The sequence below is a fragment of the Zingiber officinale genome, chromosome 1A (genome assembly GCF_018446385.1).
Source record: "Zingiber officinale cultivar Zhangliang chromosome 1A, Zo_v1.1, whole genome shotgun sequence".
Classification (NCBI taxonomy): domain Eukaryota; kingdom Viridiplantae; phylum Streptophyta; class Magnoliopsida; order Zingiberales; family Zingiberaceae; genus Zingiber; species Zingiber officinale.
Genome location: NC_055987.1, coordinates 192,947,599 through 192,963,985, shown reverse-complemented (window position 1 = coordinate 192,963,985; position 16,387 = coordinate 192,947,599). Strand labels below are relative to the sequence as shown.

Below are 16,387 nucleotides of genomic sequence, written 5' to 3'. Positions count from 1 at the left end.
TAAGTCTATGGTGGGTTTGGACCGTGAAAAGAAAATGTTTAGGGTGTGTTTGGTTTGCACCGTTTTCATTTTCATTTTCTGGAAAACGCGCGTTTACTAGAAAACAGAAAATGACTTTTTGTCATTCTCTGTTTTTCTAGAAAACGATAGCTAATTTTTTAGAAAACGTGCGCGAAAAACGCAAACCAAACAACGTTTTTCAGAAAACGCGCGTTTTCCAGAAAATGAAAATGGAAAACGCGCGTACCAAACGCCCCCTTAGTTTCTTTTATATCTAAAATTTAGGATAAATATTTTATTTTATTAAATTTAGATAATTAACTTTTACTCTACAATATATCAACTATCTTAAAATTTTCATCATGCTTAATTTTTTTTATTATTTTCTTCCTTTTTTATTTTTTATTATTATATTTATGAAATGAGTGGAAGAAGAGAGATTGAAAAGATTGAGTGGAAGAAGAGAGATTAAAAAGAAATATTATTTTATTTTTAAGGTAGAGGTTTTATTCCCTAAATTTAGAGAATCACTATTTATCAAATCTAAATTTAGGGAATAGATAGGATAATGTAGAGAATTTTTAGTTAACCTATCCAAAATTTAGGATAAAATTTTTAGATAGGATAGTTAATGTGGATGCTCTGAACCAAGTTAAGAAAGTTTACTATAGATGGTTATAAATTAATCTAGTAGCCCTAATTACATCAATGCAATATAAAAGAGTAATAAATGTGCTCTTTGCATGATTTAGTAACCCCAATTGCATCAATGCAATATAAAGGAGTAACAAATGTGCTATTTGCATGATTTACTGTTTCAGTATTTCCTCAACCCGCAAGTCAACTGGCCTGGGTTGCAAGTCTAGGCAGAGTTGGCCCATTTGAATCTGTCTCTAAATGGATTGATAAAATTTTTATCACGCCCCAAAGGAGTCTCTGCCAGACAAAAATCCGGCAGCATCTTCCCTATACCAGTGATAATCTGACACATATATACATACAAAATACATGATAACATATTCATCAGCCCATACGACTGGAATACACATAACCACACAGTTTATATAATACGGTCTACTCGGCTGGAACAAAACAACAATATCCACGCAGTTTAAAATACTAACAACCCACACGACTGCACTGAAAACACAGCGGAATAATGGAAAGAAAATCCACAAATGCAAAGTCCACAAAATATCACAGATACAAAGTCCACAAAACAAGTATCAAAATATAGTTAGTTCCCATAGCACCAAATCCAACGAATACGAAATGCAAGTAAAGAGAAACAAAACCAAAATCATTCCTCGGATATGACACAGGACTGGCAGGCAACATCTCTCCAAGCATCCATGACTCATCTACCTGTTGCCTGGCAAAAGAAAAACTCAATTTGTGGGGTGGTGAGTATTGGAACTCAACGAGTAAAAGGAAGATAGTGCATGAACATGATATACAAATAGAGAGTGCCAACAGTATACAGTCTCATAATATAAATAGCAGATACTAAAATAAAATTATAATATATGCTCATACCTGAAACCATATCCTAGGCTAAGTAATAGAAGATCAAGAGAAATACTAATTGACTACTGAATTGTTCATCACTACGAAGGTATCATGTGAGGTCAAAACATATTAACAATAAGTAAGTTAGTGCCTAAACCCATGTCACAAGTATAAATCTCAACCTATGTAAACCTATTAGCATAAGTAAGCAACAGTAGCATAAACTAGCAACAGCAGCATAAGTAAGCAACAACAGCATCAGCGAATCAAAGTTCTGCATAATCATATAATTTACAGTTTAGCTAATCATATGTGCAATAACTAACTAAATCTCAACCCAAACTAATTAGGAAAAACCATAATCGAATCATCCATGGATCCTTTCATTACTTATCACAATAACAATTAATGATTTCCTATTATTGCTCATGAAATCATTCAAGTCAACCTACAATCGATTAACCCAATCACCATAAGAAACTGAGATCGAATCCCTATCAACAATAACCGATTAACACTCTCTAGTCTGGTAAAGAAATCCAAATCAATCCCATTATAACCACAAGCACAATAATCCACCTATCAATCTCCACTATTTCATTATCACACTAATTAAATTCAATAAGAAATGACATCAACTCTAAAACTTACCCAAATCTGGATGCACTACTGTTGATTCACAACCGGAGAAACTTGCTGCTGGAAAACTATGGGCGGGCTCATTATTTCTTTACCATCTCCAAATCAACACCCTAAATCACAACAAATTGACGATTGCACTTAACACCATTATCCACAATCAATCCAATCAGCACGTAATCCATACTGAAACCAACACCCTAATCTACAGATCTATCATCCAAAGCTGTAAATATCTTATCCCAAATTTCCTTATTTCTTTACCATCTCCAAATCAACACCCTAAATCACAACAAATTAACGATTGCACTTAACACCATTATCCACAATCAATCCAATCAGCACGTAATCCATACTGAAACCAACACCCCAATCTACAAATCTATCATCCAAAGCTGTAAATATCTTATCCCAAATTTCCTCTCCAACCAAAAACACAGCAAGTTGCTATTGAGATCGACAGGGATGTGCCAACAGTTGTAGCTCGAAATCAAGGTTCTGGAGCAAGAGATCACCGTCTGGAATGCCGACCACCCTCAATTCAAGCAAGCTCCAAGTCCAGCGAAGCTAGGGCTCAGATTTCCCACCCCTTCCGCTGAAGATCGAGCTATGCGGAAGAGAGCCGAGGAGAGGTGTACCTGGCGGAGTTGTAGATGAGAGGTTGAGGGATTAGAAGGCTCCGGCGGGCGACGGCCTAAGCAACGCCGTGCGATCAAGTGCGGTGGCGTTCATCTCTGGTGCTCGCGTGAGGAGAGGCTGGCGGCTGCAGTCTGTGGTGCTTGTGCAAGGGAGAGAGAGTCGTGGCTGTGATGCTCGCGTGAGGAGAAGAGACCGATGAGGGTGACGGAACTCGCGAGAGGGAGAGGGAAGAAGGAGTCAACGGTGGATTTGGGGAGAAAAATCGCGAGAGAGGATCGGCTGGTGCTCGCCTGAGAGAAAGAGGCCGGCGGTTTTTGAAGAGGAGAGGGTTTGGCGAAGGAAGGGAGGCAGCGTCGGAAGGTGGAGCGGCGCGCAAGGGCTTGGGGGAAGAGGAGTTCGGCGGGTGTGGGAACTAGGCCACGGGGATAATTTTGGATTTGTAAATTGAACGCTAGATCAATTCCTCAATCAACTCCTATCTCCGGGTATTCCAAACAGACTTTTCTCGAGCCTATAAGTGCATCCCCTCTAAATACGTCGAGCTTCGATTAATTCCAAAAAAAATTCTAAAAATTTCTAAAAAATTCAATAAGCTTATTTTCTCAAATAACCTTATTATTTTATTATTATTTGGTACCGTATTTTATAATTTTAACTTAATCTCTTTAAATTATTTGGTAAGACGGACCAATCCGATGACCCAACTCAAATTGACCTGCTCTAGTCAATAGAATAAAAAGATACCCTTGTAAATGGCTGGTGAACAAGCTTAACTAGATAATTTGCCTAAATTATTAACTTGAGGCAGTTCATAACTAAAATCTGAGTGAAGTCACACATCATACATTAGTTGGCCTTACTTAACCATCATTATTTGGATAATTGGTGACCTGATCTCAACCAACTCAGCAAATAAACAAACATTGACAACAAGAAAATAAATCAACAGTTTGGAATAGTGTTGTAAATGAACCAAGTATTTATGAACAAGTTTGGTATTCGACTTGATAGGAACTTATTTATGTTCGTTCAATATAAATAAGATTAATTAAATAAACAAACTTGAACAGCTTGTTAAACTAAACAAACAAGCTTGAACGCATATGTGTTCAGCTCGTTAACGTTCGTGAATAACATTCGTGAACATTCACGAACAATGTTCACGAACTATAATCATTAATAAAACTCTTTATAATATGTTAAATAAATAATAAAATAAAATAAAATAAATAAATAAATTTAAATTATCAAACTCAATAACTAATCAAACAACTAAAAGTTTCAACCAATCAAATAAGCATGAATTAAGAGCTTGATAATATCTAAATGAACCAAGCTCAAACCATACTTGAATTGAGCGTTTGATAATATCTAAACAAATCAAGCTCAAGTCAAGCTTCAAACAAGCTCAAACTTATAAAAAAATAAACCAAGCTAAGTTTGAACACTTATTTCAAAAGCTTGGTTCATTTTAAGTTCGGCTCGACTCGGCTTGATTACCTTATTAAACACGCTTGAACACCTCAAACCTCCAGTCGGCTTGTTTACAGCCCGTAGGAAGAAGAAAAAAAAAATCAAATTGTATTATTAGATGAGCTTATATTCCAACTCCACAATCAACCACTGCTACAGTCTAATCTAACAACTAGAATATAAACTATGAAGTGATTGATTGTTGTTATTCACATAATTTATATCTAAACAAATCAATGAACATATGGATAGATCATAGACGACTTTGTGAAGCAATGAAGTGAATGAATCAAAATCCCATTACTGCTTGAGTAAGGTTGAGCAAAGGAGGCAATGCACTAGGAGCAAACTTCCTTGCAAAGAGAAAGCAAATGTTGGTTGGCACTGAGTTGTGCATGCAGAAGCTCCCATTGTTTCTTATGGCCTGAATAAACTCCACTGTGATATTCGGAGCGCCGTATCGTGCCGGATGAGGGCCGCCCCTGGACCAGTCGACCCATGTCACGCTCCGGTTCGCTGTCAACGATCCATGGAACATGTTCATGTAAGTCGGAATGTAGTGCTCATCTGGGTAGCAGGAAGGCTTGCAGTGCCTTCTGAAGAGGGAGTAGTACTTGTAGTCCGCGACTATGCTCACCGCTAGCTTGCGGTTGAGCTCGAACCACTGAGAGCCTTTCCGCCACTGATACAGCATGATCTTGGGTGCCATGTGCCGGCTGTATCGCCCGCGGCCCTGCCGGGTGTTCTGGTCGTAGGACTCGACGAAGCTGTGGGCTGAATTGATGAGGTATTCATATACAGTAGGGAAGTTGTGCACTGGAATGCAACTCTCGGAGAGCAGCACAAAGCGCTCGTTGTAGAGGTCCAATAAAGCATTGGCCAAGAGGCGCTTCTCGCCATCTATTAATGTGATGGATCCCCATGATGCCTCCTGCAAATAGAAAAAGAGGTAAGAAACAGAAGTTTGATGGTGTGATGTTATGGAAGTGAACAGAATCAGATATAGCTTCTCACCTCGCTGGGAATTTGTCTGCCGAAGAAAACGGAGGTCTCTGGTACATTGAGCCTGTAATCTGGAAGGGTGTGCACGTAGATTGAGAACAAGCCCTTGTGGTCTTTGAAGAACCTTTCCCAGAGAGGGGCAAAAGGCAGAGGCCCCCTTGTCATGAACATGAATGCCACCTTGGGCACTCTTTGGAAGGGATATTCCTTCATCTTTGGCACCAACGACGCCCTCCAAAAGAGCTCGTCGTCGGACATGTTATGTGCCAAGTTGGTCGGCTGGGCGAAGGTCTTGAAATCTGTGGAATCTTTGTAGCATTCCGTCGAATAGATGGTAGTCGGGAAGAATAGCTCGGTCCGCGAGGCAAAGTACCGAGTGTAGTGTGCGCTCCCAGATAAGCCCAAGACGATGCCAGACATGAAGACGACGACGAATGAGACGAGACTAACCAGTCGGCCGAACGAGCAGTCCTTCTTTGGTGAAGATTGAAAGAAATCCACGTCTGCTTGATCTGGCTTTGATCTCAGTTTCATCTCGTTCCCCATCTCTTATTCTTTGAGTTGGTTCACCGGCGAAGGGTATCGTAATCGAGGAGCAATGGTCTCAGTTGGAATGAAGTTGTATAACTATTTCCTGCCCTTTTTACTGCAAAAAATTGAATTTTTTTGGGGTCAACTAGAGAATCAAGAAGTATACAAATAAGGGAGATCAAATCAACTGAGACCCTTTGTTGGTCGGGCAGATACTGTAAATAATAAACACCAAATCAAAAGGCAACACAGACGAAAGCTCAGAAAGAGAACAAGCTGGAAGCTCCCATCTTGCGAATGAATATTCAACAAAACGAATAAGGATGACAAAATAAAGAAAGGTGATCAGATCCATCCATGAAAAATTACTGGTCCTCCCAAAAATCTACTTTTTTCAATAAGTGCCGAAAGAAAATCATGAAAACTTCTGAGAAGACATCAATTCGACCGTAATCCCTAATAAGCAAATAGAACTCCCCCTCTCCGCCCGCCCAAAAAACTAAGAAGAAGAAAAGGGCGGAGTATATACATCAATCGACGCCAATCCAAACTCTCTCGTCGCTCGCCGAGAAATCGAAGAGGTACCCAAGGGCGGAGTATAAAGAGAAGAAGAGCGAGCGAACTTATACTCGACCTCGATCAGAAGAAGCGCATGAAGACGAGCAAAGCAAAGGGAGAAGACGAGATCGTTGATCGGACCTCCTCTCTCCACCTTGTCACCGTCCACCTTTCATATAAGTCTCCACCAAGTCGCTTATGGTAAAACGGTCGGCCCGCCATCAAAGTTAGTACTCGACAAACTTTTCCTGAAGGCACCCGACCCGTCATTGGCTATAATCTCCAGGACCCACGATCCCAGACATCCTATCGTAACTGGTAACGTGAGAGTAACTCCAGCGCGCATGAAGAGGACGAGAGCGGCATGGTATGGAATTTTGAGGAGCAAAAAAGGAAAATAATAATAACAATTATAGTAATTTTAATAAAAAAAAGATTCCACCCAAATTGAGATGATCGGGTGAAAATTGGCTCAACTAAAATAATAATAGGTAATTTATCAAAGAACGCGTACAGAGATCTAAAGTTAACAAAAACTTACGTTACTTTATTATTTACCAAAAACATATCTTTCTAAATACATTTTTTATTTTTATTCTTATGACAAATTTATTTTTTTTTTTCACTGTCATTTTTCACTCTCTCTTCTATTTACTTTCTCATATGCATGTAACAATTTAATTTTTTCTCTCTACTCTTCTCTTTTCTCTCTCTTTTTTTCCATACGTGTATGCATAACATAGGTTTGATATATACATCATATCAGACCCACAACGTTTAGAAATACATTTAGAGAAGTCGAAATAATCAATAGATGACGTATTTGACTTCTTTACAACCCTATAAATTAACAGAGACTGATCCATTATTTATTTCAGCTTCTATGGAGGTATAAAATTGTAATAATGATAAATTGACAAAAATCATTATGTGTGGACCTGATATGAATCATATCAGGCCCAATATCAGACCCAACGTATGGGGATTATTTTGTTGATTCTTTTTTTATTATATTTTAACATATTTTAGAAGTTGAAATAAATAATATATAACATATTTGAACTTCTTGCAACATCAGAAATCCATAAGAACTGAAATGAGTGCAATCGGAGCTCTCTAGATCCATCAGTGGATTTTGATCGAAACTCACTGATCGTCCTAGAGATCTCAGATTGTAGTCATTTCAGGTCCTGTGAATTTCTAAAATTGCAAGGAGTCCAAATATGCTCTCCATTGTTATTTTTGACATTCCTAGTGGTGGACAAGAAGTTTTGAAAAACTTAAATCTCTCCTTTTTTTTTCCTTTTTTTCTATTGTTAGGCTTGATATGAGGAGATATTAGACCCAATAAAAAAAGGAAAAATAAAAGAGATTTAGGTTTTTCAAAACCTCTGGTCTACCACTAAGAATGTCGAAAATAACAATGAAGAGTATATTTGGACTCCTTGCAATTTTAAAAATCCACAAAACCTGAAATGACTGCAATCTGAGGTCTCTAGGTCGATTAGTGAGTTTTGGTTAAAATCCACTGATGGACCTAGAGAGCTCCGATTGCACCCCATTTAAGTTTTTGTAGATTTATGATGTTGTAAAGAGTTCAAATATGCTCTCCATTGTTACTTTCAGCATTCCTAGTGGTGGACTAGAGGTTTTGAAAAACCTAAAACCATGAGGATTGTTTTGCTGATTCTTTCTTATTATATTTTAACATCTTTTAGAAGTTGAAATAAATAATAGATAGCATATTTAAACTCCTTGCAACATCAGTAATCTACAAAAACTGAAATGGATGCAATCAGAGCTCTCTAGGTCCATCAGTGAATTTTGACCAAAACTCACTAATCGACCTAGAGACCTCAGATTGTAGCCATTTCAGGTCCTGCGGATTTCTAAAATTACAAAGAGTTCAAATATGCTCTCCATTGTTATTTTTGGCATTCCTAATGGTAGACCAGAGGTTTTGAAAGATCTAAATCTCTCTTTCTTTCTTTCTTTTTTTTTTCTTTTTTTCTTTTTTTCTTTTTTTCTTTTTTTCTGTTGTTAGGCCTGATATCTCCCCATATCATGCCCACATTTGGCATGATATCTCTTCGTATCAAGCTCAATAACAAAAAAAAAAGAGAGAGAGAGAGAGAGATTTAGCTTTTTCAAAACTTCTGATCCTAGGAATGTCGAAAATAACAATGGAGAATATATTTGATCGAAATCCACTGATCGATCTAGAGATCTCATATTGCAGTCATTTCAATTCCTGTGGATTTCTAAAATTACAAGAAGTACAAATATACTCTTCATTGTTATTTTCGACATTCCTAATAGTGGACTAGAGGTTTTGAAAAATCCAAATATCTCTTTCTTTCTTTCTTTCTTTCTTTTTGTTATTAGGCTTGATACCTCCTCATATCAAGCTCATATTAGACTTGATATGGAGAGATATCAAGCCCAACATGGTTCTGATCTCCTATAACATATTTGAGAAAAAAATTGAAAAAAAAAAAAAGAAGAGAAGATAAAAAAGAGAACAAGAAAAGGAAAATACGTTGCATGCATAGTATGGAAGAAAAGAGAGAAAAATGACAAAAAAAAAAAAAAATCAATTAAATTTATCAGGAAGGTAGAATAAGAAGACCATTGTAAAAAAATATACCCTTTAATAAATATTAAAATGGTATACCCCTTTTAATAAATTTAAAAATTTAAATACGTCTTTTCATAAATTATCGAATAATAACCTTTGCTTTCAAGCGCCATCTATTTTCAGGATTAATTTGACACCGTCAGTTTGGTGGACGGCCAACTAACAGTCGACTCACCTCAAGTGGCTGCCAGTTTTGTTTTTTTTTTTTTTTATTTAGGATGAGAGGAATGAAAATTAATATTAACAAAGCGGTTTGTATTCTTTTTAAAATAAACATTATATTATTCCCGACTGTTACACTATTGTAAACACTTCATCTGAAAAACAAGAAGTTACCAGTCCGTTCTGGTTTGGTAATTGCAACTGAAAATGGACACGAGGACGAAGTGAAGGAACTATGTACATATTACAGATCGAAGGATAAAGCCACTGTAATGTCTCAGTCAGTCTCTTCATCAAAAGGATGCATCCTTGAAGTTCTATTATTGATGGCTGTACCATACAAAGAAATGGAATGTGTGAAGTTGACATGAATTGGAGGAAATAGACAGATCAGAAATCAAGATTAGTTCTTTCAGTACCTTTATCAATCTGCTCTTTCATCTTGGCCTTGCTTTTTGGATTTTGGAGAGCAAGAAGGAGGTGATTTTGGTCGATGGAAAGCCGGCTGAGCGCATCTGACAGTGCCGCGTACTTTGTTACAATGTGTTTATACAAGCCCAGCAACTTCTGCACGTCCTCGAACCTGAGATCCTGTGCTTTGGCTTCCATGAATGGATATCTGTAGTCTGGCAAAACAGATAGATTCTCAGTTAACAAAGTCAATACTATTAATCTCAACATGGACTCAGTAAAAAAATATTAGAATTGCAAAACGTTTTATTGTAATTCATTAGATACGAAAGAGATTTGAAACTTGATTCTGGAAACAATATAGGTAATTGTAGCTTATCAGAAATGCACCCTTGAAAGCACATTCTGTGGTGACAAGACAACATTGAGTAGGAATGGCACTAGAGGATTTGAGCTGCTATGAACAAAGCATGCACTTCAATCAATTTATCATCTCTGCTCTCACTCAAGTAAAAATTCTCTACGATACCAAACTTGGAGGCTGAATCTTGTAAATGACAGTTCAACTTTGACTCATAACATGTTAAAGTTGGTCTTAGGGAATATGCTTGACATATCTATGGCCTTATCATCCTTTGTTGCCTTTGGTGCTTCATGCATTACTTTTTTTATATATAGTTAGCTCATTTACTTGGATATCCCACCAATATGTATGCACCAAGCAAAGTTGAGTAAGTGGTCATTAATACGATTTTTCCTATGCCGAGTCACAAAATAAACTCTGTAAATACCACTTTGCTTTGCGGCTTTAGAATCTAGGAAAATATGGAATCAAGTGACGAGATTAACTGAATGTTGCAAGTATGGAAGTAATCACGAGATAAAACCATATAGGTATGCATAAATCATATGCCTATGGGCAAAATATAGTTTGTTGAGGTAATAAAGTCCTTGTAAAATCACAATGATACATGAATCAAATCCAAAGAATCGTTTTCAGGTTACAGCTAATAACTACAGATTGAAAACATAGTATACAAGGCTATCACATGATCTCTGTAAACTTTAACATAACATTATAGTGAATAAGTAGCTACCTTTGGCAATAATCTCTTTGCCATGACTTCTCGGTGTGCTGGAGTTAGCTTCAGATGAGTGGACCATAGCACTAGGCTCATTGATAGTCATCTCATTTGTTGATCTAGCTAATTGCATATTTTTGTGAAATTCACTCTCATCCATGGACAGTGAACTAGCATTGATATTTGCTATGAATGTTTTTGCTGAAATCAGATTGGTAAGGTAGTATTCCACTTCTGAAACGAGTTTGGAATGCTTCCTAAAGAGCTGAATAAATTTAAGGTTTGAATGCAAGTGGGGTGGATTGGCCTAGATATTTGCACAAAAAAGAAGTCACATCATTTTCCATAGGATGAAAGGAAAAATGACCCACATAAATAACTGAATCTTAAACATAGACTAAAAAAGGAACTACCAAGCAAAACGATTACAAAGCTAATTTTTAGGAACGGTAACATTTGGAAAATTTTAAATTAGAATGAAAGATAGTTTGCCTTGATTGTAGTGAATATAAGAATTGGAAGAAAATCATCAGCCCCAGCTGGTTTGTGATTTGTTGTCATTGAAATCTCAAGCAATAAATTGTTTATGATACGACAGCAATTCATAATGCAGTGCAGTTTATCCCGTGGAGCTTTAAAAGAATTAATCTTTTGGAGCTCTTTTGCTGCAAACTGGTAAGAGTAGAGAGAAAACAAGTTAGCCCAATAACCCAGCAGGAGCAAATTGGTTATAATAACTAGAAGTGTCCATAGAAATTTAGAGACAAATTTTTTAAAAAAAAACCTATGAAGTGTCAGATCAAGAATCTGATTTATTAAATTTTTCTTTTTACCATTAATTTCAGATCCACTAAATAATAGTTACGCTGGTTATTGTGATATTTACACCTTATCCATGATCCACTACAACACAATTGAAACAGCATTAACAATCAATTTAAAAACCATGAAATCAATTTGTTGGTAGATTTAAAAACACACATTAAAGAATCTTTTCTTGCATATCGTTCTTGCTAGAACAATTCATGTTTCAAGTTATTCCTGTTTATTTATTCCTTCAAATTTATGCATATCAAAGTTTCATATAGACCTTTCAGGTACTCATTACACTATTGATAAGATGCTAGGCATTTGTTCAAACAAAACGAGTATTGTGCTTGTGTGTGTTCATCCTTAATGGCACAATGCTTGAAGTCATGTTTCAGTTAAGTTTGTGTGACGACGCAGAGAGAAAAAAAACATGAAGGGAAATTATTTAGGGAGAAACAAAAATACATGCAATGAGGCGTGCAATAACTCATAAACCATCTTATTAGCTACAATGAACACATTTTTGTATTTTGTTCAAAAAGATTATTAGAATTGATATCCATAGAATTATTTACCTTGAGTAGTGCTTACAGAATTAGTCCTGTTGACTTGAATTTTCAATTTTAGTTTGAAATTATATATTTTACTATCTCTTTAGTCAAAGAGCCAATGTGATTGAACTAGTAAACCTCTTGACTTGGATCCCCAACCGGTTTGTCGCAGCCTACTGTTTGCAGAGATGATACCGTTGCCAATTGTAACAGTTTCAAAATATCACTTTGTTTCAATTGGCACAGCATGAGTTATCGTTCTGTGAATCCAAATTGAAATGGGATCGACCCAGGAGGTTATACTTAGCTTGCTCCTGCAGCTTGTAAACAAGATTCTATTGCATACAATAGGCAATGCATGGGTATATTTTGGATCATACTAAGGAAAACAAGCAGAAATGGACAAAAATTAGGCCGGCCTACCTCAAATGCATTGTTGCTGTTTACCTAAGATTCATTGAGGGGGCTTGACGTAGCCAATCTCTGCCAACAACTTCGTTGAGGGGGGCTTGTAATTACCTTAATCGCATAACCCTATCTGTGTTCCAATTTCAAACAACTTCTCTCGATCAAGAGTAAAGGATTATTCTTAATTGAGAACAATCAACCTCCCCTGCCCACTCACAACCAACTTCCCACCCCTTGAGAGAGGCATCAATGGTATGATGAGTCATCTCCATTCCCCTCGTCAGCTATTCCCCTTATTTTTTCCTCTTCCTTCTCTTCTTCCGCTTCCTCATCTTCTTCCATTTGCTCTTCTTATCTCTCATCCTGCACTGTTGGAATGACTGATCTGTGATGACCAATATTGTGTGTAAAAAAGGGTCAACACTAGTACTGGGACCATAATTTAAACCTTGAATTGACACTTGGATTATAACTTGGATGTGGGACTTGATAAATACTCATCTCTACTGCAAAACAAAAAAGGATAGCCATAAAGGTTGATACCTAGGAAACATATTTATAACCATATTCACAGGGTTCTTTTTCAATTTATAGAAACTATGAAAGATTCACATAAGAATCAGGTAAATAAGTAGTGGTTAGTATAAATCCGTTATGCAACTTATTACACAAGAGTCATTCTTACTGGTGAGCCATTATGGATATGAAGAGTCACACGAGCAAGAATATGAGCACTGAGGAATTTGTGTTAGAGTTATACCAGCCATGAAGCTTCATTTTGGAGAACTCTAGGCACATCCAATTGATCTGGTGTAACAAAATGCTGCAGCAAGCAAATTTTCTCAGAAATCTCTTGGTCCAACTTCACATCTTCTGAGGAAGAAGCAAATGTACCATCAAATAATTTCGTCATAATGAACTTCTCTAGGCCCTGCATAGAAAGTAAAACATTCACATATGACAACTACAAAGTGAAATAGGGCCATGTTGGATAAATCGTAGAACTAGGTTCACAATTTATTACACAGTACAATCAAGGCTTATTATATTTGATGACCTCAACAATACTTTTTGTCTAGTCTATAATACTAGCTTTTATGTTCTAAACAACTAGTACATGATTTTGACAAACTAAACCAGTGAAAAATAAACTTTTTTGAAATGAAATGAGATGAAATAAGTTTGCCTGATATATTAGATAGTAAGAAAGTCATTAGTGGACAACAGATCAAAACAAAGAAGATTATGAGCAATTGAACATCTGTTCCCAAGTTTCCCAATGACCACCTCGCATTGGTCAACAATCATGGGTGAATAGAATATTTTCCCTGTCTAGCACTCTGCTCCAATAGGCAAGATGAAGTCAAGATTGGGAACTAGCTGGTTATGATTGCATATTGGCATGGGCATGATGCAAATGAATGACATGAAACAAGTGTGTTTTTTTTTCTCTCGGGAAAGCTGCATGAAACGAATGCTCCTCTCCAATTGTATTTATTCCTAAAATCACTACACGTTTCAAGTTCATTTCCAATATTTTTTTTTTTCTTTTACTCTCGTACTTCATAGGAGTCTCTCCTTGTTCCCTTGTGTCCATCTCTCTTCCTTCAAGGAATCGGTATCTGTTTATCTTAAACAAACATCAGAGTTTATGGTCCACAAAATTAAAGACGGACACTAAAAAATGTCCTAGTTATTTGGAGTCAGCTATATGGATCAGAGATTGGGCATGCAATGAAAATAAGAAGATAAAAGTATATATATCAGTGTAGAAAGGGGGAGAGAAACATGCAGCAAGAAAAGTTAGCTAAAAAAATGTTAAATACTTAGCTTCGTGGTTACCTCCATTGCATTATCTATTTCTTGATGTGCAGCATGAGCCCACAAAGGATGCTCCTTGATGGTAGTCTCCATTCTAGCCAGGAAAGCTTGTACCCTTTGGCCTTCATCTTCAGCATCAGAATTTTCAAATGGGAATGACACGATGAAACTGCAATTACGGAAAGAGAAGTAGTTTTAACCAGAATCGCACAGCAAATAAATGATTCTAACTACACATAATTTCAGTAACAATATTACACTAAGGTAGGACCAAAATCAGAGAATATACAAGTACGTACAACAGAGATTCTGAAGGGATAAGCAAAGCCGAGAAGTTCAAAAGAGAAACAGAAAAACTTCGGCGGATTTGGCGCATGACTTCAAGGAATTTCGAACTGGCAAAATCTACAAACTTCTGAAAAATTCCCGAATGAAAAACGAAAGGTAGGAACTCACTTAGAAACCGCAACCAGTATACTCCCACTTAGTTAACCCAAGAAATAATTAATGACCTGAAATATTTATTGAGAGGGAAAAAAAACTTGGGAGTCTCGTCTTCATAAATACCAATCTGAACAAAAACGATTAAACCCTAGAAGCCCATGATAGAATGATTTCGAAACCTCGATCTAAGCGTCACAGGAGCCATGGCGGTCCACTAAGTTATCTACAAACTAAAGCCCCAAAATCAACCGCAGATTGAAGACAAGGGAATCCATGGATTTAGCAAAAAAAAAAAAAATAACTGGGAGAACCTTTTGATGGAGCGAATGAGATCGGCAGCAGTGGGATGGCGAATCCGATTGAGAAAATCATAGAAATTCGGTGGAGCAGTAGAAGGCAGTTCCATGAGAGATCGACACTTGAATCGGCTTCGATCGCGATTGCCATATCCATTTTCGTCGACTCTCCGGCAGGGAAATATATCAAGGAATACCGCGGCCAGGACGAAGTGAGGGCTCGACGAATGGTAGCTGCGACTCGCAGGTCGCCCGCGCCGAAGTTAATTTTTTTTTTATTCTTTTAACTTTAAAAGGATTTAAATTTTTATCATTTTTTTTACGCTCTTATAGGACAAAAATCATCGTTTCCCCTTCAAATCTCCGATTATATATATATATATATAAAAGACTGTAAAAACCAAAAAAGAGTTAGTTTATTTTAAAAAAAATCTAAAAGTTTGTGTTTCAAAACAATGGTTTATGTAGTTTTTTTATACAAGTTTGTTAGAGTTTTTTTTTTAGAAAATCTGTTATTTTATTAGTGCATAAACACTGTTTTTTAAGGCGTTTGAGTGAATATTTTCGCCCCCCCCCCCCCAATATAATAACAATTTCACCTTTCACCAAAACTCTCATTTTTCATCCTAACTAGATATAACCAGAAAAAATGATTTTCTTCATTCTCCACCAAGTTTCATACTTTAGCTTATTATTTGTTTTGATGGTAATCTTGTGTTCTAGTTAGGTGCTGTAAACATGTCGAGCCGAGTCAAATTTTGAAATGTTAAAGCTTGTTTGATAAGGTAAGCGAGCCGAGCCGAGCTTAAAATGAACCAAACTTTTGAAATGATTGTTCAAGCTTGGCTTGGTTTATTTTTTATGAGTTTGAGCTTGTTTGAAGGTTGGCTTGAGTTTGGCTTGTTTAGATGTTATCGAGCTCTCAATTCAAGCTTAGCTTGAGCTTGGTTCGAGCTTGATTTGTTTAGATGTTATCGAGCTCTCAATTCAAGCTTGTTTGATTGTTTGAAAACTTTAATTGTTTGATTGATTATTGAGCTTGATAATTTAAACTTATTTATTTGTTTTAGTTTATTTTATTATTTATTTAACATATTGAAAAGAGTTTTATTAATGAATATGATTCGTGAACATTGTTCGCGAATATTGTTCACGAATGTTAACGAACTGAACACATATGTGTTCAAGCTTATTTGTTTAGTTTAACGAGCTGTTCAAATTTGTTTATTTAATTAATCTTGTATATATTGACAAGCTCTTATCAAGTTGAACATCAAACTTATTCACTGATACGGTGTATGAGGAGGGGGGCGTGCAGCTGACGTGGTCCAAAGTCAAGCTCATGGGATGGTCAGAAGTCCAGCCCCCCCGGGGAGGTCAGAAGTCAAGCTTATGTGGTTGCGGTCAAAGTTT

General features: G+C 36.7%; 2 protein-coding genes and 1 long non-coding RNA gene across 5 annotated transcripts; all 3 read right to left on the bottom strand.

The window, feature by feature from the left end:
• Positions 1–1,157: 1,157 nt before the first annotated feature.
• LOC122038974 lies at positions 1,158–3,311 on the bottom strand. The gene is made up of 2 exons (XR_006127979.1): positions 2,664–3,311; positions 1,158–1,372 (listed from the first exon to the last, which is right to left on the bottom strand). It is a non-coding gene; the product is annotated as an uncharacterized LOC122038974 (long non-coding RNA).
• Positions 3,312–4,343: 1,032 nt separating this feature from the next.
• On the bottom strand, positions 4,344–6,529 carry LOC122038972 (glycosyltransferase BC10-like). Of its 2 annotated transcripts, none has more exons than XM_042598964.1 (3): positions 6,428–6,529; positions 5,275–5,908; positions 4,344–5,191 (listed from the first exon to the last, which is right to left on the bottom strand). In XM_042598964.1, exons 2-3 carry the CDS (start codon positions 5,806–5,808, stop codon positions 4,550–4,552), a joined length of 1,176 nt encoding a protein of 391 aa, XP_042454898.1. In that variant the 5' UTR covers positions 5,809–5,908; positions 6,428–6,529; the 3' UTR covers positions 4,344–4,549. The 2 variants fall into 2 exon arrangements, with proteins under 2 accessions (XP_042454898.1, XP_042454897.1); XM_042598963.1 differs by having other exon boundaries at positions 6,323–6,477.
• Positions 6,530–9,223: 2,694 nt separating this feature from the next.
• LOC122038971 (vacuolar protein sorting-associated protein 9A-like) lies at positions 9,224–15,226 on the bottom strand. Of its 2 annotated transcripts, none has more exons than XM_042598961.1 (7): positions 14,990–15,226; positions 14,256–14,362; positions 13,174–13,344; positions 11,137–11,316; positions 10,660–10,951; positions 9,571–9,777; positions 9,224–9,481 (listed from the first exon to the last, which is right to left on the bottom strand). In XM_042598961.1, exons 1-7 carry the CDS (start codon positions 15,129–15,131, stop codon positions 9,429–9,431), a joined length of 1,152 nt encoding a protein of 383 aa, XP_042454895.1. In that variant the 5' UTR covers positions 15,132–15,226; the 3' UTR covers positions 9,224–9,428. The 2 variants fall into 2 exon arrangements, with proteins under 2 accessions (XP_042454895.1, XP_042454896.1); XM_042598962.1 differs by having other exon boundaries at positions 14,256–14,403; positions 14,990–15,223.
• Positions 15,227–16,387: the final 1,161 nt, after the last annotated feature.